Source organism: Neodiprion lecontei, chromosome 3 (assembly GCF_021901455.1).
Source record: "Neodiprion lecontei isolate iyNeoLeco1 chromosome 3, iyNeoLeco1.1, whole genome shotgun sequence".
In the NCBI taxonomy this organism is placed as follows: Eukaryota; Metazoa; Arthropoda; class Insecta; order Hymenoptera; family Diprionidae; genus Neodiprion; species Neodiprion lecontei.
The window spans coordinates 33,655,957-33,679,570 of record NC_060262.1 but is presented as its reverse complement, the minus strand read 5'-3'; the positions used below and the strand labels follow the sequence as shown (position 1 = coordinate 33,679,570).

Here is a 23,614-nt window from a genome sequence, read left to right as displayed (position 1 = left end):
TCGACTTCTATTTGCAACTACGTGGAGTAAATAGTATGATGACAAAATAAATGAATCTATGAAATGTTTCAGAGCCAAATGATGTGATTGTCTAAATAATTGAGAGCAAAAATGATTGAAAATGCATATGACAATTTGTTACGTAACAGAGAATGAATTTCACCACATAAAAGTCTCATGAATCATTTCAAGCAGTAATTGTTCCCAAGAATCATTCTACTCCAAAGGTCATGCATGATTCTGTATTCTCTCCAATTCTGCAAGATAACATATTTCTGAATGATTGACTTTAATCTCTTGACTGAAAATTGATAAATCATAACAGTTTTTAGGCTGATTAGTTGGGGAAAAATTTTATTCATGGCCCAAAACTGGATGAAAAACCTTTTTGTAAGTCTTTCGCATTATTCTTTCTTATCAATAACACTGATGTATTCTCAAGAATTCGATCGAATGCTTGGTAAGCACATGGTGCCGCTTTGCGGCATTTACACCGGAGTTGAATCATTTTACTGAATAATAGTGAAACTAATTCATAGAGGTCGGTTTATGCAGCTTCACCCCTGTGGTACTTGTGACTACTTCTGTATCTTAATTTGATATTTGAAATAAGTATCCATTATGGATGAATAGGTTAATGTCTCAGATTTGTCGGAGACAAAGTCTTTAGTTCAATTTATGTAGGAAATTCAACGAATCTTTACATTTTAGTCCATCTGTACGAAGAAAACTAATTTATGTAGTTGCATTTACCGTATTCGTTTGCATAATAATTTCAGTAGCTAACAAAATAGCCCTTAATGATGTACAAAAATAAGGAAAACAAGAAGTTAAATAATAGAGCTGTATCTATGTGCATCGTCACTGCGAGGCAGGATCATACATCCAGCGATCTATGAGCCAGGCTTAATTTAATTACTGCTACGCTAGTCAGCTATAACGAGGGTAACTTTCTTTTGCTTCTTCAAGAACAAGGAGGAAAAATTTTGTTATGTTTCCTAAAAACATCCAATTATCGAACTATGAAAATAGAACGATATAGGTATAAATGATAAAATCATTGTGTTTTGAGCATTGGGTAAAAAAATATTTATTCATTTTACTGTAAAAGATCATATTTACATTCTGAGTTCTCTTTGGATTTTTTTCTTAAAATTATATAGCTTTCTATAATGTCACTCTTGTATTGTTTATACTTAATAGTTTATACCAAATGGGAGTTGCAAAAATCATTGAAGATATTACGTTTTTTTTTTTAGATCTAAGGAATGTAAAAATAAACTTTTAAACAAAACCTAACTTTTGTCAATTATTTATGTATAAAATCTGGCTATTAGGTTTTACGGTAAAGACCTTCCTCACACAGGATTATTACTATACAGGAATCATTTTGCGTCCCTGTGACACAGAGTTACATTTATAATCGAGGATCCAAAGAAATGAACACAGGTGTCGTATGTGTAATTATGAGTCCATACATGACTTCGATAGTAATCTTTTCAGTTTATTTACAGCAAAAATCACTTGATTTTAATATTTTTATTTTATGCGCAGTGAATCAATCAATTATTAGATATGAATAAAATATCTTGCGTTATATCAGGAGACTCAATTTAGTGTCGAGTTAAATTACGTAATCTAGTGGGACAAATAAAACATACATTGAAGGAGAAACTATAAATCGTACAATTTCATAAATTAGCACACGTAGTTAAAAATCGTCATTTAGATTTCTGAAATATTTAGTTTACAAATTGAAAAATACGAATAAATAGGAATACACTTCATGACACAGCAACAGATAGAAACGACGTCAAAATACCTCTTACCTCTAAAAATAAATTCGAAAGTAAAGCTGCACTATTTCACCATAAAACATATTACAAAACAAGTTACGATAAAGCAACAATTTAACAAGTAAATGTTTGAGCTAGCACTTTACAATGGATAGAAGTTCTCTCCACTGAAAATCGGCACAGCCGTTTTGCAATGTAATCAAATCTTTGCTCCTAATTTGATCAAATAATTTCTTAAATGGGACAAACTGTTTCAGTGTTATGATATCGCCGACGATAATTAATTTGTGCTTGGCTCTTGTGATAGCAACGGTGAGTCTCCGATAATCATCTAGGATATTGAACTCCTGTAAATAGAAATTTTTTTTTGTAATACAAAAATATGTTCGCCAGATTTCAACTCCAACTACTGTGTATGGTACCAACTTTTTCTGCATCAACAGACCGAACGTAATTGGACCTAGTTCCAGAATACAAAATGAGCTCTTTATCGCGCCCCTGATATTGATCAACAGTGTTTACTTCCACATCTTGCTCAATAATATCTCTGAGAAGGTTTACTTGTTCTCTGTATGGTGCTATCACACCAATTTGTCCAGCAACAACGCCTGCCTGTGTCGGTAATAGTGAAAAGATCGTTAGATGTATGATCAATAGAGACCTCTATAACGTGATATCAAGCGCTCAGGGAAAACTTAAGAAGCTTTGAGATCCAAAAGATCAAAACTGTTTCCTTTTATTTCTGATATTGGCTTATAAATTATCATGTTGAAAGTTTCACCTGCATAAGGATGGTTACAAGGTGTAAAATAACTGCAGCTTCGCATAAATTTGAGCATTTTCGTTCTCGGTAATTATCATTTTCGGGGCTTATGTCATCTTTGAAAATGTTATGTGTGTCACCGGTATGAAGTACAACAACAGAGTCGTCCAAATCAGTTGATAGAGCACTTTTTACCCAGTTTTTGGATGAATTTAGTACCTGATTACGAATAAACACACAAAAATCGTTCATACATGCTGTGATTACAAGTTAGATAGTTTGTTTTTATTTGAATACCAATAATTCATTGACCCAAATTGCAAGCCTTTGTACAGGATATTTCTGTTACCAAACATAGTTTTTTCTTCAATTTATTACTTAACATGCTGTTAAGCCAATAAGCATCTGTAAGTGGATTGATTTTCGTGTAGATGTATTAAGAAGAAACCTCATACATACTGATTTGTCAGGAATATGTAAAGTTGCCATGCCAATATCATCTGCGCCAATAGTCAATTGGCCTTTGTATGTAATTTGGTTGGCCACAGACATAATTCTTTGGTTCATCCTGTATTGCAACGTGAGCGTGACGGTATTGTTTTCATTATCCAATCTTTCGAACAGAGATTGATCCATTCCGAGTTTCCTAGGAAATATTACAATGTATTTATTTGAAGACAGACTTTGTGAACCATCTCCTCTTAGCCTTCATACTCCCATTTGAAAATCTGGCGTTAAATTAATCTCTCAAGAGTATTCATTCGATAATGCATACCTAGCTTCATTACTTTTTACTACTGGCGGCAACTGATCAGGATCTCCAATGAGAACGAATTTTGATGAGCTGTAAAGGGGCCGGAGTAGCGATGATTGCAGTACTTGTGTACTTTCATCCACCAGACAGACGTCAAAAATTCGTCTTCCCAAAAGAGGATGGTTAGCTCCAAGGCATGTAACACATACCACATTCTATAACAAAAAATGAATTTACACTAGTTTAAGTATGTGAAGTTTTAATTTAATGGGAAGTAGGTACCTCAGATTTGCAATGCATAGAAACGTTTTGGATTTTTTCCAAGAACATAGAAGTGCACACTATGTATTTGCTTGACTTGTCTTCAGAAGTTTCGACTTATTTTGGCTTTGTTGAATATTCTATTACATATATTTGCTATGTTTATACTCCTAGATTTAAAAATTTATCCATTCTTGATATATAACAAAGTTGAACAATTTCAGTTCTAGTGCGCATACTTTACTGTTGTATGCTGTGTCCAAGCTTTCTGGTGTACGACATTCCTGCGTTAGCATTGCTTCGCTTTTGGACAACAATTTAGGATTAATTCTGTTTGTTGATCCCAATCGTACAAAATCCACATTAGTCTCAATTAATTTCAACAAAACATTGTCTACTGCAGAGTGAGTATGAGCAGTAAGTAGTACAGATTTTCCCATTTTGACTAGTAACTCAATTATAGCAACCAGTGTTTGAGTTTTTCCTGTGCCTGGCATGCCTTTTATTAGCAAGTACTCATTTGCTGCGACAACCTTCAGAACTGCTCTTTGTTGCATTTTATTCAATGGTTTTAAAACTTGTTCAGCTACTACTGCTACTGAGCGGTCTAGTTTCTTCAAAAACGTTGCAGGCGCCCTGAGACAATCACGTAAAATGCAAAGGAAACAAAAATTACAACATTGTTAATTTGTACTGTCATTGCTCTGTTCAAAATGAAAGTAGTTGAAAGAGAAAAAAATTATTAGGAAACCTTTCTATAACAATCTTCCGCATTCTCTCAGTGACTGCATTGTCATCCAATAAGTAGCCAATGTTTGAAAGATTTGCTATCAACATACTTTGTGAAACATAAGGATCAATATGAAACACATCTTTCGGTTTCTTTTCCACAAGATTTCTGTAAGTTTTTTTCTTCAATTTAGGACATATATAATGCAATAGGTTTATGGGATTAGAGCTTTGCTCAAAACATACGAACCGTTCAAGTAGTACCGTTATGGTATCTTTAGATAACTCAATCACAGTACCAGCACAAACATTAATTTTAGTATCAGTACTAATAATGACATATTCCATTGTATTAAATCCAAACTTTGTCAAATCGCTTGTGACCTTGAAATCAGCAGAGTTGACACGGGTAAAGGTATGGCGAAAACGATTGCATTCTATAAATACTTTTCCAATTATTTTCAGATTGGATATGCATTTTCCATTTTTCTCTCTGAAAAAAGAGCACATGGTTTAGATGAGTTTAATATTAAGAACAAATTCGAATTATATTTTTTTTGGTGCTATGTTCAATACCTTTGAGTTGGTGGAATTGTCCATAAATTCCGCAAAGGCTGGTTTTGGACTTCATCAGCTTCGTTGATCTGGAGCATTTTCACCCATTTCTTCACATATTTGATATGTTCAGGCTTTAAATAATTATCCAATTCCCTTATAATTGAAGTAAGCGGATGTCGGTCAGTAGGTTGAAAACTTTTGTCGTTCTTAAGGTATGCACAGCACAAAGCACTGTAGGGGCAATTTTGACAAGCTCGATGGTTGATAGGTTCTGGTAATTCCATAGAATCTTCGTTGGATTCTTCTCCGACTCCAGAGTTAACTGGTTTCATTAATTTTGGGGTACGTGTCAGATAATATGCCAGATTATTCCTCAGCAGAATTAGATCTCTTTGTTCAGGATGACTCACTTTGATTTCACGCATGATGTTATCCCTGTCGTAAATGCCGTCATGAAATTGATTGGAACGATAAAGAATATATAGTTTAGCATTTATTTGCATGCTTTGCAAATGTATAATGCCAATTTTTATCGTTGTGTAAGCCCATATTATGAAATATAATCAGACTTCTCAGTATAAATCATACAGCTGATGTAGGTTTCTTTCTTACCGAAGATATAACAGGAGACCAGCTTCGACATCCTGTCCTGTGACCGTCATCATCATTGTGTAAAGAATTACCTGGCCTCTGTGTTCTAGTGAGAAACTGGGACGACCAGTTTTCAATTCGAGTGGCATAGTTCTCGGTTTCAAATTCACATTAACTTCAACCGTGACATCAACTTTTCCTTTAACACCTAGTTGCGGAACCCACAAGCTCTCTTCAATGTCACGAATGACATTGATTTTTCCATTGAAATTCTCATCAGCATGTTTGGATTTTTCACCTAGTTGAATGAGCAAAGCTTCATTTTAGATTTATTGAATTTCATGACATAGAGATTTTATTCTAGAGATTTATCAATTTTGTTAAATATCAGAAAAATGTCAGTTATAACAATAATGAAGATATCTATATTACCTTTGATATATCGCTCGGTGAAATGGAATATTTTTGGCACAAACGGTAACATTTCTTTTTCACAAGTTTCCATAGCCATTCCAGCAGAATATAACATACTTGCAGTATTATGTGATTTTATTAGATCTTTTAATAATTTGGTGATACCTGGTTTGGTGTAGATTTTTTCTTTTAGTACCTGGTACATACATACAATATTCATCTCAGTGTTAAATAAACCTTACCTCTTGACATGACCTTTCTAGCAACACGGCTGACTTTCTATACATGAAAGCTATAGTTTAGAAAAAAGTCTTTCTGCTTAGACGTTTATACATCTTTATTATCAATTATTAATTGTGTCTAAGATTGAAAAGTATCAACTGTGGCCAAAACTGATAGTGATTTTAATATCTATTGTTCAAGCAGAATGGCAACCATGGAGATTATAGAAACCAAGAAAAAGTTAGAGTCTTCAATGTACAAAAAAAACAGCCAATCAAAAACAATCATACCTTTTGAAACAATTCATGGACTAGACTTCCAATAACCATAACAGAGGCACCTTGTTTACAATCTGTGACAGACTCGATTCCTTTAAATCGATCACTCAGAATGCCTCGTCTAGCACAAAACAAAGCTCCTACAACAGAAGTTCCAGATACTAAGAAATCTGGTTGTTCCACAACAAAACCACTTGTATTGTCAACAACCCAATCATTTAATTGTTTTTTCGCTTGAATGTTGACAATGTCACCCGTTTGAAGTCGAGTATCTTTCCTGGAAAAAGAAATTGTAACTAGTGCATGCTCACAATTAGTTATAAGAACATGAGAAAGAATGAAGATCATAAAATGCAGTGCTGCTGATTTTTCTCATAAGACTATTTAATAAAACCCTGTCTGACTTTTACTCCGCAATTCTTGTTTTAATAATAGCAGTATGTCCATGTCTATAGAGTTGAATAATTTGTTCTTAATTTTATTGTAAACTATAATGTACGATGTGACGGTACAAGCAATTCACGTACCAAAAACCTCTTAATGTTACAGCTACTGGAATTTGAGATTCAACATGTATAACATTGACGATAAGATTCTGGAATTGGTCTCTGGTGGTATTAGATACTTGACAACGTTGTAGAGTACTGAGATCTACTTTGACCTCTGGATCTGCATTCCAATCTTCGCTAAAAAAATCACTGAAATCAGCAGTTACGGCGTTAGCATTGAGCATTTTCTCCGAATCATAGTCCGATTTGAATGATTCATCAAATGTATCGAACAGAAAATCATCATCAATGCTGAAAGTTTCTTTTGTAGGTTTTTTAGGATCTAGTTTGATGTCTTTCTTGTCTTTCTCCTCTACTTTAATAATTTTCAGTATCTTTTCAGTGTTTTTAAATTCCAAACTGCTAGAATATTTCCCGTCTTCTTTCTCAGTTTGGTTTTGAGTAAACTGGTTGCCAGAGACTTTCTGAAAATCACATTCAATTCTTCTTTGGCTACTTTTGAAAATCTGTTCCTCTGCGCCAAACTCACTGTTCAATAGCTCTTGAGGAATACCACTCTCTCCGTTGATTCGATAATTAACATTTTCAGATTCTGTATTCAAAGATGAAAATTTTTCAATAGTACATGTTAAATCTGTGATGACTTTCGAACTACGTTTGCTAGGTTTCATTTCTGAACTAGTTGCCTTGGGTGAATATTTTTGTTTTAACACATGGCAACAGGATATCTTGCCTTTTTTTTGAGGCGAATCACTCATTAAAGTTTCCTCCCCAAAATCCGGCCATGTACTGCTGGTCATTTCGAACGAATTTTCTTTCAATGAAGAATCATCATCTTCTTCCATTACCAGAACTGGATTCTTTTCGCAGTTTATACTTTCCGTAGATGTTTTGGACCTACAACTTTGTACTCCAAATACTTTCTTGCTGTAATGTTCAGTCCAAACCCCTTTAGCTTCATTGTTTACAAGATGTGTTGTCAATTGCCTTGCGTTGTTGCACTTCACGGTGATATCACTGATATGAGTAGTATATTTTTTTTTTGAGTTTGATTCATTGTCGTTGACATCGCTGCTACCTGGGCTATGTTTACGTTTCTTGCAGAGTTCTATATCAGTCGAAGATTTAGCTTCACTGCAAACATTCCGGGACTCATTAGGTGCCGACTTTTCAGGAGAGCTAGAACTCTTTGACTTTGTACTGAAGAAAAATGATGAAAGCGTTGCTTGATGTTTACCAGGCGTTTTTGGAGTAGTCTGAAATTATAGATTTAAAAAAAAAGAATTTCAATAAATACCATAAATAATTCTGTGTATGGTAACATATTATATTGCATAACTCAGTACACTCATGTAATTAATTAACCTTTTTTCGTGTTACGCTGGAAGACGTGTTCATCGCGCTTGTCAATTGTGAGACAAAATAAAGGAGGATTAGGTTTATAACTCTTAGGTTTTAAAATAATTTTCGGATATCTAAATTATATTTCCATTTTTTCAGTAAAAATTCCGCGAGAATGTCTATCATCTGAACACTCTCCGTGTCGATTCGCGCCAAAAAACGGTAAACCCATGATTTCAATTTTCAACCCTCAATCGCTGTAACGTCTACGCGACGAGAATCAAGGTGATTGGTATTAGGGCGGGTTTGATGGGCAGCAAAATACTGCCGCAGTATTTTGCTGCCGAGCTCTCGGCCAATAGGAATGCACGTAAAGCAGAGAAGCGCTACCTGGTGCATGCCGAATGCGAATTACGTATTTTATTGGCATTCCTATTGGTCAAGAACTAGGCAGCAAACTACTGCGGAAGCATTTTGTTGCCCATACAAATCCAGACCTAGCGTTCTCATTGTAACTGATGTATGATGCAACATATACATGTAATTCGAATTTCACGATCAGATGGTACAACATTTTGTGTGTCAGTCCGCCTTTATACACTTAACGCCTTGTGTTGATTGCGAACCACTAGCGAACATATAAAAATTACGCATAATATCGAAATATGGATACGCCAATGTGCGCACGCCAGCGGCGCAGAGGTCCGCTGCCAAAAAGGGCAGAAAAGTGTCGTGAAAATTGTCAAATATTGCGTAAAGTCTAGTTTAAAGTGCATCTGTCGGTATTCGTAATGATGCCGAGTACGCTGAAAACCAAAATATTAAATTTGCAACAAAAACTGAGAGCTGAAAATGAGTCAAGTGATAGAGATAGGCAAAACACCGTAGGGATGCCAGGAACGGGCTTACCGCCGTCATCCTCGGGGCCTGGGACTAGCCCTGCTGTTCGAAGGCCGAGACAACGTAAGATTATTCGTCTAATTCCAAAATTGTTTATCACGATAATCTCAAATTACACAAAATAATGAACTAAATTCATTCCCTAGGATGTAATGTCGATTTTGATAGGTTATGTTCACCCTACGCATCTTAGCTCCGCTAAATAAAATCTTTTAAACACTGATTCTGCAAAGCTTTGTAGAATGCAAGCAACAGCAGCTGCCTGAGCTTGATCGTCTCGTCGATATAACTGACTGTACATAATTTTCAACTAAAATCGTAATCAGAGAACTGTACATCCGATAGTTTGTTCGTCTGCTATAAAATTAGTTTGCTATTGATGATTCCAGTGAGAGCAAAAAATTTTTGAGGCAAACCCCATTTGAGGACATTTTTTTTATCACTTGGCTCACACACACATGATTTTTAATATTTCTTTTGAGAACAGTTGTTGATTCTGGAACACCAACGCGCCCTAGACGGAACCTGGACTTGCCTGTACTACAAATGCCACCCCAGCGTACACAGGATAGTGAATTTGACTCTAAACTTCAAGAGATTATGAAAATGAATGGGATTTTAAGTATTAATGGACAGAAATATCAAACTGATATGAAAGACTTGGAACACCTTGGAGAATTGGGAAATGGTACTTGCGGGCACGTCGTCAAAATGAGGCATAGACCAAGTGGAGTGGTCATAGCTGTAAAACAAATGCGAAGATCCGGAAATACGGAGGAAAATAAAAGGATAATAATGGATTTAGACGTAGTGCTCAAGTCTCATGACTGTCCGTATATCGTACAGTGCTTAGGATGTTTTATTACTGAGTCTGATGTGTGGATATGTATGGAACTGATGGCCACTTGCCTTGACAAATTGTTGAAGAGGAGCAGACAAGCGATACCTGAAGAATTTCTTGGAAAAGTTACCGTTGCTGTAAGTGTGAGCAAGAAATTTTTGATTTACGTCATTATATTTCAAATTGTACACCTGCGGTATAATCTATTTCTACAGATACGATTTGGGATAGATTAAACGAGTCAAGGTTATACAATCTTATGTAAACAGACCTGAACCAATTGAGACAAATCTATGTAATCTTACAACAGATAAAGAATCACGTTACCGGTGGTTGAAGTTGATTTTAAAGTATAGGTCCAGAAATCTGAAATGTATATTAGGTTTAAATAAATGCAAGATGCTGCTCGTGCCCTTATATGGGTTATAATTTTGCCAGCTAATCTTGTACATCATTTTCTCAATAGTTATAACTGTCATTATGTGACTTATTGTGACTTACATGACCACAATTTCGATGGCAATCCATCCAATTATGTACCTGCTTTTATTCATGGTCACTACATAGTCAGCTTTGAATTATTTTGAAATTAAATACTTGCTTTTCTCACTCTAAATTATTTTCATGAATATGCATTGTCAGTAATTGCAAAGCAGAATGATGTTATCCTAAAATTTTTATGTGATGTGTAATATCAGTACCAACAAAGGTTGAGTTGAAACTGTTATTAATAATAGGGCTCGTATGGTTGCAAGAAGTATTCAGACTAGGTCTATTGTATCATTTATTTATATATTAGCTAATGCGTACTGAAGGTTTGGAATCATGATGAATGATATGTAATCATTGAACATTCAAACATTTCCATAGAAGAAAATTAAATCAATATTATTTGACTTGTATCACACGGCTGCTCCGCCATTACTCTTATTATAATTGTAAAATGCATTTGTCGAAAGTATTTAAATCCCAAACCATTTGGAATTATTCTCAAAAGAAATAGACCTCCTCGAACTCTTATATAAAGATCATACAATGTAGTGAGGTTCATTCAACATGCAGATTAACTGGGCTTGCTGCGAAATAGTTTATTGTTGTTTTCACATCTGATAATCTACTTGACCGTCAATAGATTGACCACACATCTAGTCAAGGAGCCTATCGTACACATAAGGAGGTGAATACTGATCGTTACTTAAAGACTTTTTTAAACCAGGATAATAATAAAAATGTTATATTTCTTTTCAGTGAGTGAAAACAGTGTTATCAACTCTCATCCTGCAGATAAACAGACTTTTATTCATAGTCTCTTCTTGCATACTTGGTTGTAAATTTGTTGTAAAAACTTGCTCAATAATTCTTTTTTGCTTTTGAAATTCCTTTTGAATCTCCAAAATTTATAAAATAACTCTCAGCAGTACTCAAATTTCACAATTCTGTGTAGTAATTCTTCGGTCATCCCAATTTTTATTCTCGTTTTTAACAGGAAATGTTGCTTACTAATTATTTATTTCATTCTTTGATACATTTGAACAGACAGTGAAAGCGCTATCGTACCTGAAAGAAAAACACGGGGTAATCCATAGAGACGTGAAACCAAGTAACATTCTACTGGATGAGACGGGGGGTGTCAAGTTATGCGACTTTGGGATATCTGGTCGTTTGGTTGATAGTAAAGCCAAAACCAGGAGCGCAGGATGCGCAGCTTATATGGCGGTAAGTTGTTTTTTTTTTATGCCTTTGATTCAGTAAAGTTTCTAATTTTCTGTAAATTCAGGGTGGCCATGAAACCTGGAATCGAAAACAAAACTCAGAATCCTTTTTGTCCTACAGCCCGAAAGAATAGATCCGCCTGACCCAACGAAACCTGATTATGACATAAGAGCCGATGTCTGGAGTCTGGGAATTACTTTGGTAGAATTAGCTACTGGAGTGTTTCCATATCGAGATTGTAAAACCGATTTTGAGGTGGGATATCGATGAGATTACCTATATCTGAAAATACCCACGCCAGCGATTGTGCAAGTAATAATCTATAATCACTAGGTTCTGAGTAGGGTGGTACAGGACGAACCTCCCTCTCTCCCTTTGGACTCGTCTTTTTCCAAAGAGTTTCGCCATTTTGTTTGCTGTTGCCTCACAAAAAACTATAAACATCGGCCCAAATATCATAAGCTCATGGAACAAGCTTTTTATAAAAAGCACGACTGTGAACAAGGCGAGGCTGAAGGCTCTTCATCACCTAATTCTTGTTCTGAGTGGTTTGCGACAGTTATGCGTCAGTTGGAACCAAGGTCAGCAATAAAACTTAACAAGATTTCCCACTTGTTTTTGCATAAAATATCTTTATTTACCAGCACTGTACAGGACGTTTTTGAATTTATGTGGAACTTGCAAAATCGTTTCAATGAAATATCAAAATTCAATGCTGCTTAGAAGAAATCTATGCGGTTCAGAAATCGAGTTTAGCATAGTTACATTTCATCAGAAACAAGATATCGTATAATGCGATGAAAAAAAAGTTTCTAACATGTTTATATTATCAAAATTTGCATACTAAAAGCTTTAGGTGTAGGGCCTCGAAGCAAACAATATCTCAACGGCAGATAGGCAACTGAAGTTTCATCAGCTATACTTACAGCATGTAAGATGTGTTTTCGGTTGCCTATGTGCGTCGAGACTCTTCACCGAAAACTTCCGATATGAGCAGTGCCAGCAGCAAATAGATTTTCTGCCGTTTTGAAAATACTGCTACTTTTTGCAATTCTTTTCTCTTATACTAAATTTCGACGGATCAATATTTCACTAAAATGACATCATTAAACTTTTTTCACATATGGTATTAAAATCTCAATAAATATCTGAAATTGAATATTACAGAAAGTTTCATGAATCATACAGATAAAAAATAAAAAAAATGTGACATCCTGTATGAAGATTAGTTTGAGTTTTAAACATGGCATGAGTTTTCCCAACTAATATAGTAATGTTTGGTTTGGTTTGAAAATAACCAGTAATCCGTTCAAGTACTGAGTTGTCGTAGGGATACAACGTTAACTTAGAGTTTAGTTAAAAGTGTGTTAAATGTTAGTCTACTGATATGTTATATATTTGATATTGGTCGCTCCAAGGTTTTTTTAATTATTTTTTTCATCCCATTGCTACCTTTTTATTGATAATTACTTTCATATAATGAAACTACGAATAATATCCTGATTTAATTTGAACCAGTCACTTAAACGTTTGCGTGCGTGTTGAATTGTGTTACAGCGTTGAGCTTGGGGGAGGCAGCGCAGCGTAGCATCCCCCCTCTCTCACCCCTACCCTTATTTCCATCCCTTTCAATAAAGTACCCTAAAATTCCCCAAAAGTATAAAAAAAATACCTCAAAAACGCCAAAAAATCTGCCCGATTTTCGTTTCGATTCGCCTCCCAGTTGTTTGGTTTGTGCACGCGCCTGTTACACACCCCACCCTTCAACCCCCATTTATGGTAAGCATTTGTCTTTATTTATCTGTTTATTTCGTTATATATGGTTGTAGAGCGAGAAGACGTCTCTGACCTCCCTACGTAAATCAACATACAGCATTTATACATTTTTTTACTTCGATAGTCTTTAAAAAAATTATCAATTATTTTAATGTATATAAAAATTCCATGGTGTTTGCTTCATTTCACGACACTATAATAGGTGATGATTAAAATTGTTATGCATTCTCTCAAGTACACATGGACATTTTTTCGTAAAATCCTTTAGTATTTCATTTTGTCTGGCTGATACTGACATGCAAGGAAGACTGTAATGTTTCAAAGAACAAGCACACCATTTTGGAATGTAACTATTTCACTTTTAACTTTAAATGCAAAACTTGTTTGCTCCTTAATTCGTTGACACTTGTAGATAATCCTTTCACCCTTATCTGTGTTGCATGGTTTTTTCTCAATTTTTAACAACCTTCTAACTTTTACTTACCAATTTCATGTCCTTCATATTTAAAAAAATATGTATGTTATGTAAATGTTACAAAGTCAGTGAACAGATTATATAGCATTGAGTGCAAAGGTAATGTCACAGACTGCATTAGTGTATTTTTGGTCTGACAAAGCGTTATTTTATTTTATCTGCACAGTAGAAAATGGTTTTTAATTTTTTTCGGTATAATTGTGTATAAACGTTCAACCGAACATTACTTACGATGTAGTGTTATGATGCATTGATGATGAATTAATTAAGTTCTGAGTCAGACTTCGTCACCGCAATTAATGGTATCACAATCTCACTTAATGAAAGCATTAAAAGAATCGATAACAATCAAAATCGCTTCTGCTTTGTAACATCAATAATACTTTATGGGCAGTAAAAATATTAATTTATTATATCTGTTGAATATGAATATTATGATGTTTCAAAGAATTTGTATGCCTTTATGTTGTTCTTTTAGGTTTCAAAATTTATGGATTTTAGCTTCCGATTCTATTCCTTAATACCTAGGATGAAACCTTATGTAAGGATATTACATCTTAAAGTACAAGTAAAAGGATTGATGAGCGCGAGTTAAGCGAAAAAATGAGAATAGTTATTTCATTACCTTAGTAAACACTGACAGAAGTGATCATAAATTTAATTGTAATTTAAGACTAACAAAATTGTACAACATTGTCAAATTAAGTATATGATATTTTTATTCCAACTATTAACCCCCCGGGGACATGGTTTGAGTATAAAATGGTAATTGAGTTCTTCACTATTCACCTTCATTGATTTCTGGAATATTTACAAACATTTGATAAATGCCACAGTAAGAATCATGTGATAAACATTGAATCTTCAAAGATTCCCAATTTGGGCATAGTGGCCCTGTCGCTGAATGGTCTGTGCGCAATGTAGAATAAATGGGATGCTCAGATTTTTTAGTATAATGTAATTTAGTTGCAGGCCAGCGGGAGGGCAGCCACGGGTTTCCGGACACGTATCATTGAAACAAACAGCTCATCTTAGAACACACTCTGAAGTTCCAGCGTTCCTACGAAGTGGTATCACCAAAGATCTACAAAATTCCAGTTTCGTACCCTTTCACCAACGCCAAAGTAGTGAAAATGGTTCGAGTTACGTCCCGTATAGTCCATATGCGTTAAGAAGAAAGGAAATTGCTAGTCCATTCTCAGCACCAACTACCAAAGAATCAGGAGAAAGCTTGGATTCAAATGTAAACAGGCAATTTTCACCTTTTCGACGACAATCCAAAGGCACTGATCATAATTGTGATCCATTCAGTAAACCTGTCCCAGAGATCAATCCAACAAATGGTCAAGGCGGACCATTTTCTCCATTCAGGCAGGATGCCAATTTTGCAGAAACCAGAAACAGACCTTACTCACCGTTTTCTTCAAGATTAGAAGAACGAGATGGAAGTAGGGATCGTTGGCAAGGTATTTCGAGATCTTTGAGTCCTTTTGCTCGCGATTATTCACCATGGAGACGAGAAAATGTTGACCCTCCAGGAGTTGTTCAACCTACTAATGAGGGGGGAAAATATTCACCGTTCATGCAACAAGTTAGACATCAGTCGCCTCAAACTCACCCACCAATTCAGGATATATATGGAAGTCCTTTGGTTAGTCGAAAAAGGCAAGTTTCACCAACCTTACACATCATTAACAAATTTTTTATTATGTTTTATGAATTGAACATGCTTGATACCATACTTTGTATGAAATTTGCTCATTCACAACGTCTCCAAATTTCAATACCTTCATTGTGATACAGGAAAAATAACCAAGTCTTCTGATCTAAGTTAATGGTATTTCGATTCCTAGATTTCCATCGGAGCCACCAGCCCAGGGTTCTACTAGTCCACAATTATTGATATCGCGCTATGCTCATCAGCACCATCAGCGCAAGCAAGAAACTTCTCCACCTCTTACACAGGGTCAGGGAGTTTGCAAAGAATCAGCGAAAAAACGATTCGCTTCCTACGTTAGGCTTAGACTTGGGAGCGATCGTGCCCCTTCGCCAGAACCTCCTCCAAGATTTAATCGCGGAGAATCTCCGCTTGCACTGAGAAGGAATATTACGGATCCAGCGTCACCTTCATTTTCCAGAAGGTAATGTTATGAAATATTTCTGTTATAATTAATCAGGAAAGTTGATATCTTTTAATACTCCAAAGATTATGTGAAACTGTTCAGATCTACTAATCCTAGCCGGCAAATGGTATTAAGAAATGGTTGACAAGTGTCAATTGATAAAGTTTATTGAAGCTAAGCAAATCGCAACTGCAAGAAATCAGCACTATTGTAATTTTTATAATTCAGGTATGTGTCGCCATCACCCCCACAGCCACCACCTAGAAGACTTTCTGAAAGCAACTCGGTCCCTGGAAGTCCGCAACACATGCGCACCCGTTTACATTATACTCCTGAACCCCAAAGAAGGCCTCCACCCACATAACCCAATACATCTATAAAGACTTGGTCTCTTATCAGTGCCATACACTATTTTGCTCTGCCAATTTGACGCACGGCCTGGACCGATTTTACACTCAATATTACACTCAACTGTCTGCTGGGCAGTCTATGTACAAAGTGGTGGAACCATAGTGGAATCAGATGAGTCGTTTGGCTATCGCGCACTAAAAATCAAACTTTTATACTTACAGTTTATTACAGCGCTTAAAATCACGGTGACAATTGGTGAATTTTCGTACTTGCACAGTCACTGAAAATTGTAAAAGATAAATTTTCCATTGCGCAGCAATTCTCGTAATGAAGCGGTATAATGAATTTTTGTAATTTTATTTATTTTCATTTTTATTACAGTGTGTAAGTGCAGGGCTGGTAGGAAGTGATTTGTAGTAACTTTCGTTATTCTACAAAACCTCTGTTACTTTTTTAGTGCAATACTACTTTATGATTTTCAGTGATATAATATAAATTAAAAAATTCTATCAAATATTACTTCCTGTCAGTTTGGACAATATTTTCTTCCAAAAAATGTTTTGGATGTATGTAACGGTTTTTACAAATTCATTACTAATAGTCTAATAGTTATTTCTGAAAGATTCTATAATTCTGTGCTGCAGCTCGAGGTGGTGAACATTCTTACTGTGCATGCATCGCTATTTGAAAATATTTTCATAGTGCAAAGCGAGATCACAGGGCACAGCTGTAAAACTCACGTTCAGTTCAGTTTCAGTTGGCTTGGTTATTACCAGGCCTGGTACAAGAAAAAATTGCTTTCAATAATTGACAACGTTAAAAATTCGAATTCTAGTAAAATCAAATTCTCTATCAAGATTCATGGCAGCGAATCACTATCAAGTTCCCGTAGGTCGACACACGTTAGTTATTTTTAACCTCGAGTCATTGTGCTACGAAAATCTAAGTCATTTCTGGAGAGTGAAATTTAGCCTGAACGTATACCTTTTATTTATTTTATAAATCTCAGATACAGAAAATGGTGTATACAAAGTTCAATTTACGTTTATTTTTTCAAACTACGTGTACTGGTTTTCAGCATCTTTTAACAGAGCATTGTTTCACGCTTGACTATACATTTTGTTATTACTACAATTTCGAAATATAGAAAAGAACCTGATGAAATCCTTTGCCAGTTTTAGCACATGGTGATAGTGTTCTGATTGGATAACAGCTAATAAATTTTTATTTCCAATTGTAAATCTATTTTTGAGCAATCGAACGCAAACCAAATGACAAGGACCATCGACTGGCTCCTGTAAGTAAGCATAAGCTCCACGTCTCTTCAACGCTATAAATTTCATTGTATATTACTTAAAGGAAGGGCGTGGCAGCTAGCAGGATGTAATTATTATTTTTAAATAATATTATTAACATTAACTACGATGAAGTCTACGCTCGTAATCACTTTTGTCGCTTATTCGGCAAGAGGATTTTTTGCAATGTAAATAAACTTATATTTATACGACACTCTGTTTTATATGAAATGTGCCTATCGTACTAATTGACATGTTCCATTTTTATTAGTTTGTTGTAAAAAAGAATACAAAAAATTAGGAGTCTTTTCCTGGGTGACTTAAGTTTAAAAATCCAAGGAAGTAGACTATATAACTCAGTAGATGATTTATTATCTGTGGAAAGGTAATTTGAATACAATCCAAATTTTATAATAAAGTTTCACCGCTTAAACTGTACATACCTATACACACATATATATATATATATATATACACACACAAACAACTTCAGTATATATATATATATAAAATATAAAAATGAATTTGTCTTTATAAATACAAAAGGTACTTTCGTTCAATATTAATTTATATTTTTATATTTTTAATGATAATGTGTATACAAAATGTATGTACAAGTCATTTCATGTGTATGGTATAATTTAGAATACTCTTGACTGGAGAATTGCTTTTTGCAGCAAAGCAGCGAACGTTTTGTTGACCTCGCGACATAATATTTCTGCGGATTTATCTCCCAGGGCTGCTTGGGCCACACTAACTCGTCCAAGTTGTAGCAATAAAGCAGTTGTATCTTCAGCCAAAGGTGGAAATGCCAAACAGATCCTTGTAAGAGCTGGTAAAACAGGCATGAATAACAACACTCTACCTTTAGCTGGCAAAACTCCTAATAAAGTTGCCAGTGTATTAATAGCTAGCCGTGATACACTCAGAGCTTTTGGTAGGGCATACTGAACTGCCAAATGAGATGCTAGATCAACAGCAAATACTTGCTTCTCTGGTTCAGGCTGCGACAACAACTCTGGTATCCAATCGAGACAAATGTGCATAGAGGGAATACCAGAAACAGTAATTGGTAATAGCTCTCTTGGATATCCCTGAAATCATAAATAAGGATGCTTCAAATATTTTGTTTCATTTACAAAGGCTGGAAACCTGCAAAGGAATACTTCAACCAGTGTTTAGGGAATGTAACAGGATGCATCACGAAGTTAGTGGCAAAATTCAATCAGCCAAGTAGATATTTGGAGCTTATTCAGTTACAGAAAGCAAACCGAAATTTGTGCTAGTATTTCCAGTTCTGTTTAATTTTCTTACTCGATTACTGAATGGTAATTTCTTGTGTTATAGCCATAATCATTCAATAAAGTTGATAGATTAACCCAGGGTTTAAAAAATAAGTATACTCACTTGAAAATGCACTAATTTTGCTAGTGAAGGATCAGCAATAAAAACTTGATGAAGGTATGAACAAACGACACTTCGTATTTCCCTTAGGGACCACATTTGACCAGGCACTTGACGATCTTCTTCTGTTTCTAAGCAGGCTTCTAAGAGAATTTGTACTGCTGCACTCTCTTGCCCTGCAACCAGAGCAGTTCGTAGATCCTCTCTTTCAGCTTCGCTGGTTAGTTGACCAATTTTTTCTGTTAAGGGTCTGTCCTGCATATGTCTAGATAACTGAGATCGAGATGCAGCTAATGTTGCTTGCAAAATACTGTTGGAGTGGAGAAATAAATCGAGTCAGTTTCTAATTCATCAAGAATGATATACTGGATTTGTATTCAACTCAGCCTTTTACCGACGCTTCTTTCTTTGATCTCTCAAACTTATGCCACACAGACTTATAACGGCATACTGTTTTGTTAAAGGAAGTTGTGGACGTCAAGAATTCGTATCCATGACTTGCAAAGAGGTGAAAATTTTCCAATGCAATAAAATCCAAATTTTAAGAAATAATGTCATGTCAAATGTTGAAAGTATGAAAAACAATTCGTAGAAACGTCTGTTGAACAGAAGTGATATTTTACAATATTTCTGTAGAACACCAAAGAAGCAGGCATTGAAAACTGATTACAGTGGGTTGCAGTAGGCTGAAATGAAAAAGTTCATATTTCTTACCGTAGAATAACTGACAAGACGGGCGCGCATCTAAAAACTCTTGTGTGGCATCGCAAAACTTGCAGTGGGTCAAGGACAATGTTTTCTTGAGTAAGAAATACATTCCTGACCATTGTATTTTCAATGATTAATGCATTGATTGATAGTACCCAAAGGCATCTTGGTAATACAGTGTTTAATCTTAACCAGACTTGTTTATACAGTTCTGAAAAATTAAATTGAGTATTAGAATTTTCAACATTACATGTATATTATTTTGCGGTAAGATTTACTTAGGAATCATTGTGAAGTACTATTTATACCTTGAATGTATCTTGGTACTTTATTGTCCAATATTGCTTTGAAGAAATGTATAATGGTTTCCGCATGTGGCCAAATATCTGTAGGCTTCATGTCTATAAGCTGACGTAGTAATCTTCCTGTTCGGGATGGGCAAGTTTCGATATGTCCAAATGCCTCGATAATTGCTACATCATTAATTACAACATTGTCGTAATTAGCTGTCATTGAGTCTATATTTATCATCTCTTCATCCAACCAGTCATCCACCAACGACAGATGTGGAAAATGTGTGGCTAAGAGCCGCAAAAGAGGAGAAAACAATCCTGCGTAACTCATTTGATCCCTTTGAACTTGTTGCAAGAGATATTTTATTGGCAACTCAGATAAGAACTCGGTTGAATACGACTTCACTTTTTTACCCTGTGATATGAAATTATGCATATTTGATAATCTCACATCCTCGTACAATAATAAATAATACAATAGCAACAGTTGTGACGTTAGGGATGGTTTTGAAGTGTCAACATCCATGTAATCATTTTCCATATCAGCAATATTTAGAACAGACTTTTTTGGATCGAAATTTGCTCCAAAAACACTATTCTGGAATACTCTTCTGATTTCATCCTCTGTGATCGGTTTATTGGTATGTTCGGAGGTTTTGTTAGTTGTAACTAAAATTGAATTGACGTATACCTCCACCAGAGCTGGTAGTACAGGATGTAGGGGAGGTACACTGTCGCATATTTGACGATAAATCCAATTTTTAATTGGTACTTTGTGTTTGGCAAACGCTCTTGATTTTAGCAACTGATGTATGCAGTGCACAGGCAAAAACCCGGGGATGTTTGCGCTGAGATTTGCTGTAACAGGGACCTTCACTGCATGAGATGTGACAACCTGTTCAGTGAATATTTCTTGTGTGAATATCTGCTTCATTCTAGTGAGATTATTTGGCCTGATGGGTATTTTCATTCCTAGAGTAGCGCAGACCAGCTCACAAATAGCGGATAGCTGATTGCTGTGGAAATGAATAGCCATGAGAAGTAACATTTCACCAAAGCTGGCAGACACGCCACTTGTACTTTCGAAGTAAACTTCTTCTCTGACAAGCCACTGTACCCATTCTATGCTACGTTTTTCAAGATTACTGTGTCCTATCAGCGACGGGCAAGCAATTAGCATGCACAATCCCAAAGACACGAATCTGACCCCAGCTGGAGATGGTGGGGGATGAGAAGTCAATAATTGCACTATCATGACAACTTCGTCGTCCTGAAATTTTATCCCGCCGATTCCTCTGAGCGCGCAATAAAGTCTGAGCAAGGCACTGGCTTGAACAACATAAGACTCTGCCAACTGACTGTCTGAGCTGTGGGAAGTAATTGCCTTTAGTCTTCTAAGCAGTTCTTCTCTAAGAGATTGCAGAGCTGTATGGGACTCCCATTTTCGTTTCTGACCATTCCTGACAAACATCGCGATCCAAGTTCTTACTTGCTGATCATTTCCAAGCAACAATCCAGACACAAAAGCAACCATGTCGCTTTCTGGTTGTAAGTTATCGATATTCTCATGTTCAAGACTCAGAGTTATGGCAAGTGCAGGCATGCGGCATAGTTCAACACATTTTGCTCTAACAGCTAAAGCCTGACTGGGATTCATTTGGCACAGCATGGTCAAAGCTTGGGTACGAATTCGACCTAAGGCAGATTCTTCTTGTCTCTCTCCATTTGCGATCAGATGAGCACAAACCTCTGCAAAACTATCTGGACTGTTGGCTACGATCCAGCATATTATCTCTGGACCATGTTTAACATGTAACAAAGTTTCCGCTATGTCTAGAATCGACAATAGAGCAGGGAGTTCTGCCAGGGCTATGCAAATAACATCGCTTATTTCTTCCATGTAAACCGCATTATCAAATAAATCTGATTGCTTGATCTGAAACTCTTGATTTCTCTGGAGCTCTTGTATCTGAGAGGCTATAAAAAGGATCTCACTGAGTACTAAGCGTAGTCGTCGAGTAGAGTCACTACGTTCGAATTCCAAAGCTAATCCGCTCTGTAATGACTGAGCAAGAATGCTGTCGCTTTGAACACTTCCAAGTTTTTGTCTGAAACAAATAAAATTGAATCAATCAAATTCCTATAAGTTGACTTTGAATTATTTCTTTCACTTTGCTAGAAATAGAGTCTAGCAAAGCCTTTCACCTAAGTGAAATACATTTATGATATTCCATATACACATCGGTAATGTGTCTTTGATCCAAACATTTTTCATTTCTGGTGTATTTTCACAGTAAAATCTTAATGCACATTACAACATTTAGCTAGAGATTGCTGCCAGAATATGGATAAGAAATGGAATGAAGTGATAGCACAAATAGAAGAATGATAAGAGAATTGTTTTCAAAATTTGAACGTGCTATTAAGACCATTCTCAGGTTACCGTAAATCTTTCAAAAACTAGAGGTAAGACAGAGTTTCAGTAAGTAGGTTTTTTGATTTCATTGTTGACAAACTGTTGTTTGCGTGCCAAAAATCTATGACAGATGTTTGGGATAACCTAACTTAACAAAAACTAACCTCAATTGTTGTTCCTTACGAACGTCAGTTTCTAACGCGTGAAAGTCTATTGATAGAAGAGCTACGATGGAATTAACTAATTCTATCCCGGATAATATCGTTAATATTTCTTTTCTCCCTTCTGCGCATTCTTTTGTGATGTCCAAGGGTGAGATCAAGCTCATCCTAACCAAACAGGGTAGAATTGGTCGTATTTCTTTCTGAGAGCACGTCGATAGTTCTTTGATATGTACATTTTGTATCGCAGTAAAAACTCGGGGCGACACTGCAGTGTTGGTTGGCATTTTTAAACAACTATTTAATAACGTTATTAGAATTAAATTAAATATCACCACATCCGCGTACGAGCAGACGCAACGTCAACCTCGTTTCAAGTTTCAATTCAGCTATGTCGCTTTCAGGAAGTAGTAAGCCTGACGCCGTGGACGACGGCAATTCGGTAAGCAAAGGTTAACGCTATCCTCCAGAGAAGCCTGCATGAGGAGAGAGGCCAAGCTCTGACGCCGAATAGGTTTTTTAAACTAATTTTCGAGCTACGGGGACGGTAAATACGTATGTCCATAGCTGACTAATACTCTGCCGTATTTAGCATCACGAAGACAGTGTATTGTGCAGTGCATATTTTCCATAGCAAAGTGCCACCGCAGTGGTCGAAACAGAGTAATTCACAAACATTAAAAATTCATTCAAATTTGCAACGGCATTTACGCCGAGCCGTGTCGTTGGCTAAAGACAACAACGACGTGTTACGGAAATTCAGTAAACATCCGATCGCATTGCGCGCAGCTCTTAGCGCTGCTGACTGGTCGAAACAATTGTTTATGAGCGCCTCGCAGCATCAGTCGCTTCCGAGCAGCCGAAGCGAAATTACGTGGCGATTTAGGCCAGAGTTCAGCTCAGCGTTATTCAGGCTCTGTCACGTTATTTGAACAGTGCAGT

General features: G+C 35.9%; 3 protein-coding genes across 7 annotated transcripts; 1 reads left to right on the top strand and 2 right to left on the bottom strand.

Annotated features, from left to right (window-relative positions):
- Window positions 1-1,189: 1,189 nt before the first annotated feature.
- On the bottom strand, window positions 1,190-8,482 carry LOC107223149 (DNA replication ATP-dependent helicase/nuclease DNA2). 2 transcript variants are annotated; one of them, XM_046734840.1, is made up of 15 exons: window positions 8,241-8,482; window positions 7,609-8,131; window positions 6,894-7,467; window positions 6,379-6,643; window positions 5,885-6,062; window positions 5,474-5,750; window positions 4,880-5,296; window positions 4,554-4,796; window positions 4,326-4,472; window positions 3,814-4,210; window positions 3,335-3,528; window positions 3,019-3,205; window positions 2,578-2,778; window positions 2,223-2,408; window positions 1,190-2,143 (listed from the first exon to the last, which is right to left on the bottom strand). In XM_046734840.1, the coding sequence occupies exons 1-15, from the start codon at window positions 8,271-8,273 to the stop codon at window positions 1,931-1,933; spliced, it is 4,035 nt and encodes a 1,344-aa protein (XP_046590796.1). In that variant the 5' UTR covers window positions 8,274-8,482; the 3' UTR covers window positions 1,190-1,930. The 2 variants fall into 2 exon arrangements, with proteins under 2 accessions (XP_046590796.1, XP_015518231.1); XM_015662745.2 differs by having other exon boundaries at window positions 6,894-8,131.
- Window positions 8,483-8,818: 336 nt separating this feature from the next.
- Window positions 8,819-17,902, top strand: LOC107223169 (dual specificity mitogen-activated protein kinase kinase 7). Of its 2 annotated transcripts, none has more exons than XM_046734841.1 (8): window positions 8,819-9,179; window positions 9,604-10,094; window positions 11,494-11,673; window positions 11,791-11,925; window positions 12,004-12,251; window positions 14,894-15,586; window positions 15,775-16,062; window positions 16,273-17,902. In XM_046734841.1, the coding sequence occupies exons 1-8, from the start codon at window positions 9,008-9,010 to the stop codon at window positions 16,406-16,408; spliced, it is 2,343 nt and encodes a 780-aa protein (XP_046590797.1). In that variant the 5' UTR covers window positions 8,819-9,007; the 3' UTR covers window positions 16,409-17,902. The 2 variants fall into 2 exon arrangements, with proteins under 2 accessions (XP_046590797.1, XP_015518260.2); XM_015662774.2 differs by having other exon boundaries at window positions 14,888-15,586.
- LOC107223178 (integrator complex subunit 2) lies at window positions 17,633-23,056 on the bottom strand. Of its 3 annotated transcripts, none has more exons than XM_015662786.2 (5): window positions 22,676-23,056; window positions 20,111-22,203; window positions 19,809-20,013; window positions 19,098-19,404; window positions 17,633-18,784 (listed from the first exon to the last, which is right to left on the bottom strand). In XM_015662786.2, the coding sequence occupies exons 1-5, from the start codon at window positions 22,957-22,959 to the stop codon at window positions 18,332-18,334; spliced, it is 3,342 nt and encodes a 1,113-aa protein (XP_015518272.1). In that variant the 5' UTR covers window positions 22,960-23,056; the 3' UTR covers window positions 17,633-18,331. The 3 variants fall into 3 exon arrangements, 2 of the variants coding, with proteins under 2 accessions (XP_015518272.1, XP_015518273.1); XM_015662787.2 differs by having other exon boundaries at window positions 18,647-18,784; window positions 19,098-19,270; XR_006903431.1 differs by lacking the exon at window positions 17,633-18,784 and adding an exon at window positions 19,489-19,692 and having other exon boundaries at window positions 19,279-19,404.
- Window positions 23,057-23,614: the final 558 nt, after the last annotated feature.

Bases quoted from the DNA above. Each gene is read 5' to 3' on its own strand.
- LOC107223149 (XM_015662745.2), bottom strand. From the start codon at position 8,273: ATGAACACGTCTTCCAGCGTAACACGAAAAAAG. The intron at 5,297-5,473 runs GTAAGAAAGAAA...CATTTACGACAG, and splicing joins GGTCTCCTGTTATATCTTCG to GGATAACATCATGCGTGAAA. The intron at 4,473-4,553 runs GTTCGTATGTTT...AAAAACTTACAG, and splicing joins ATAACGGTACTACTTGAACG to AAATCTTGTGGAAAAGAAAC.
- LOC107223169 (XM_015662774.2), top strand. From the start codon at position 9,008: ATGATGCCGAGTACGCTGAAAACCAAAATATTAAATTTGCAACAAAAA. The intron at 10,095-11,493 runs GTAAGTGTGAGC...ACATTTGAACAG, and splicing joins TTGGAAAAGTTACCGTTGCT to ACAGTGAAAGCGCTATCGTA. The intron at 12,252-14,887 runs GTCAGCAATAAA...AATGTAATTTAG, and splicing joins ATGCGTCAGTTGGAACCAAG to TTGCAGGCCAGCGGGAGGGC.
- LOC107223178 (XM_015662786.2), bottom strand. From the start codon at position 22,959: ATGCCAACCAACACTGCAGTGTCGCCCCGAGTTTTTACTGCGATACAA. The intron at 22,204-22,675 runs GTTAGTTTTTGT...TATTTGTTTCAG, and splicing joins CGTAAGGAACAACAATTGAG to ACAAAAACTTGGAAGTGTTC. The intron at 18,785-19,097 runs GTGAGTATACTT...TTATGATTTCAG, and splicing joins CAAAATTAGTGCATTTTCAA to GGATATCCAAGAGAGCTATT.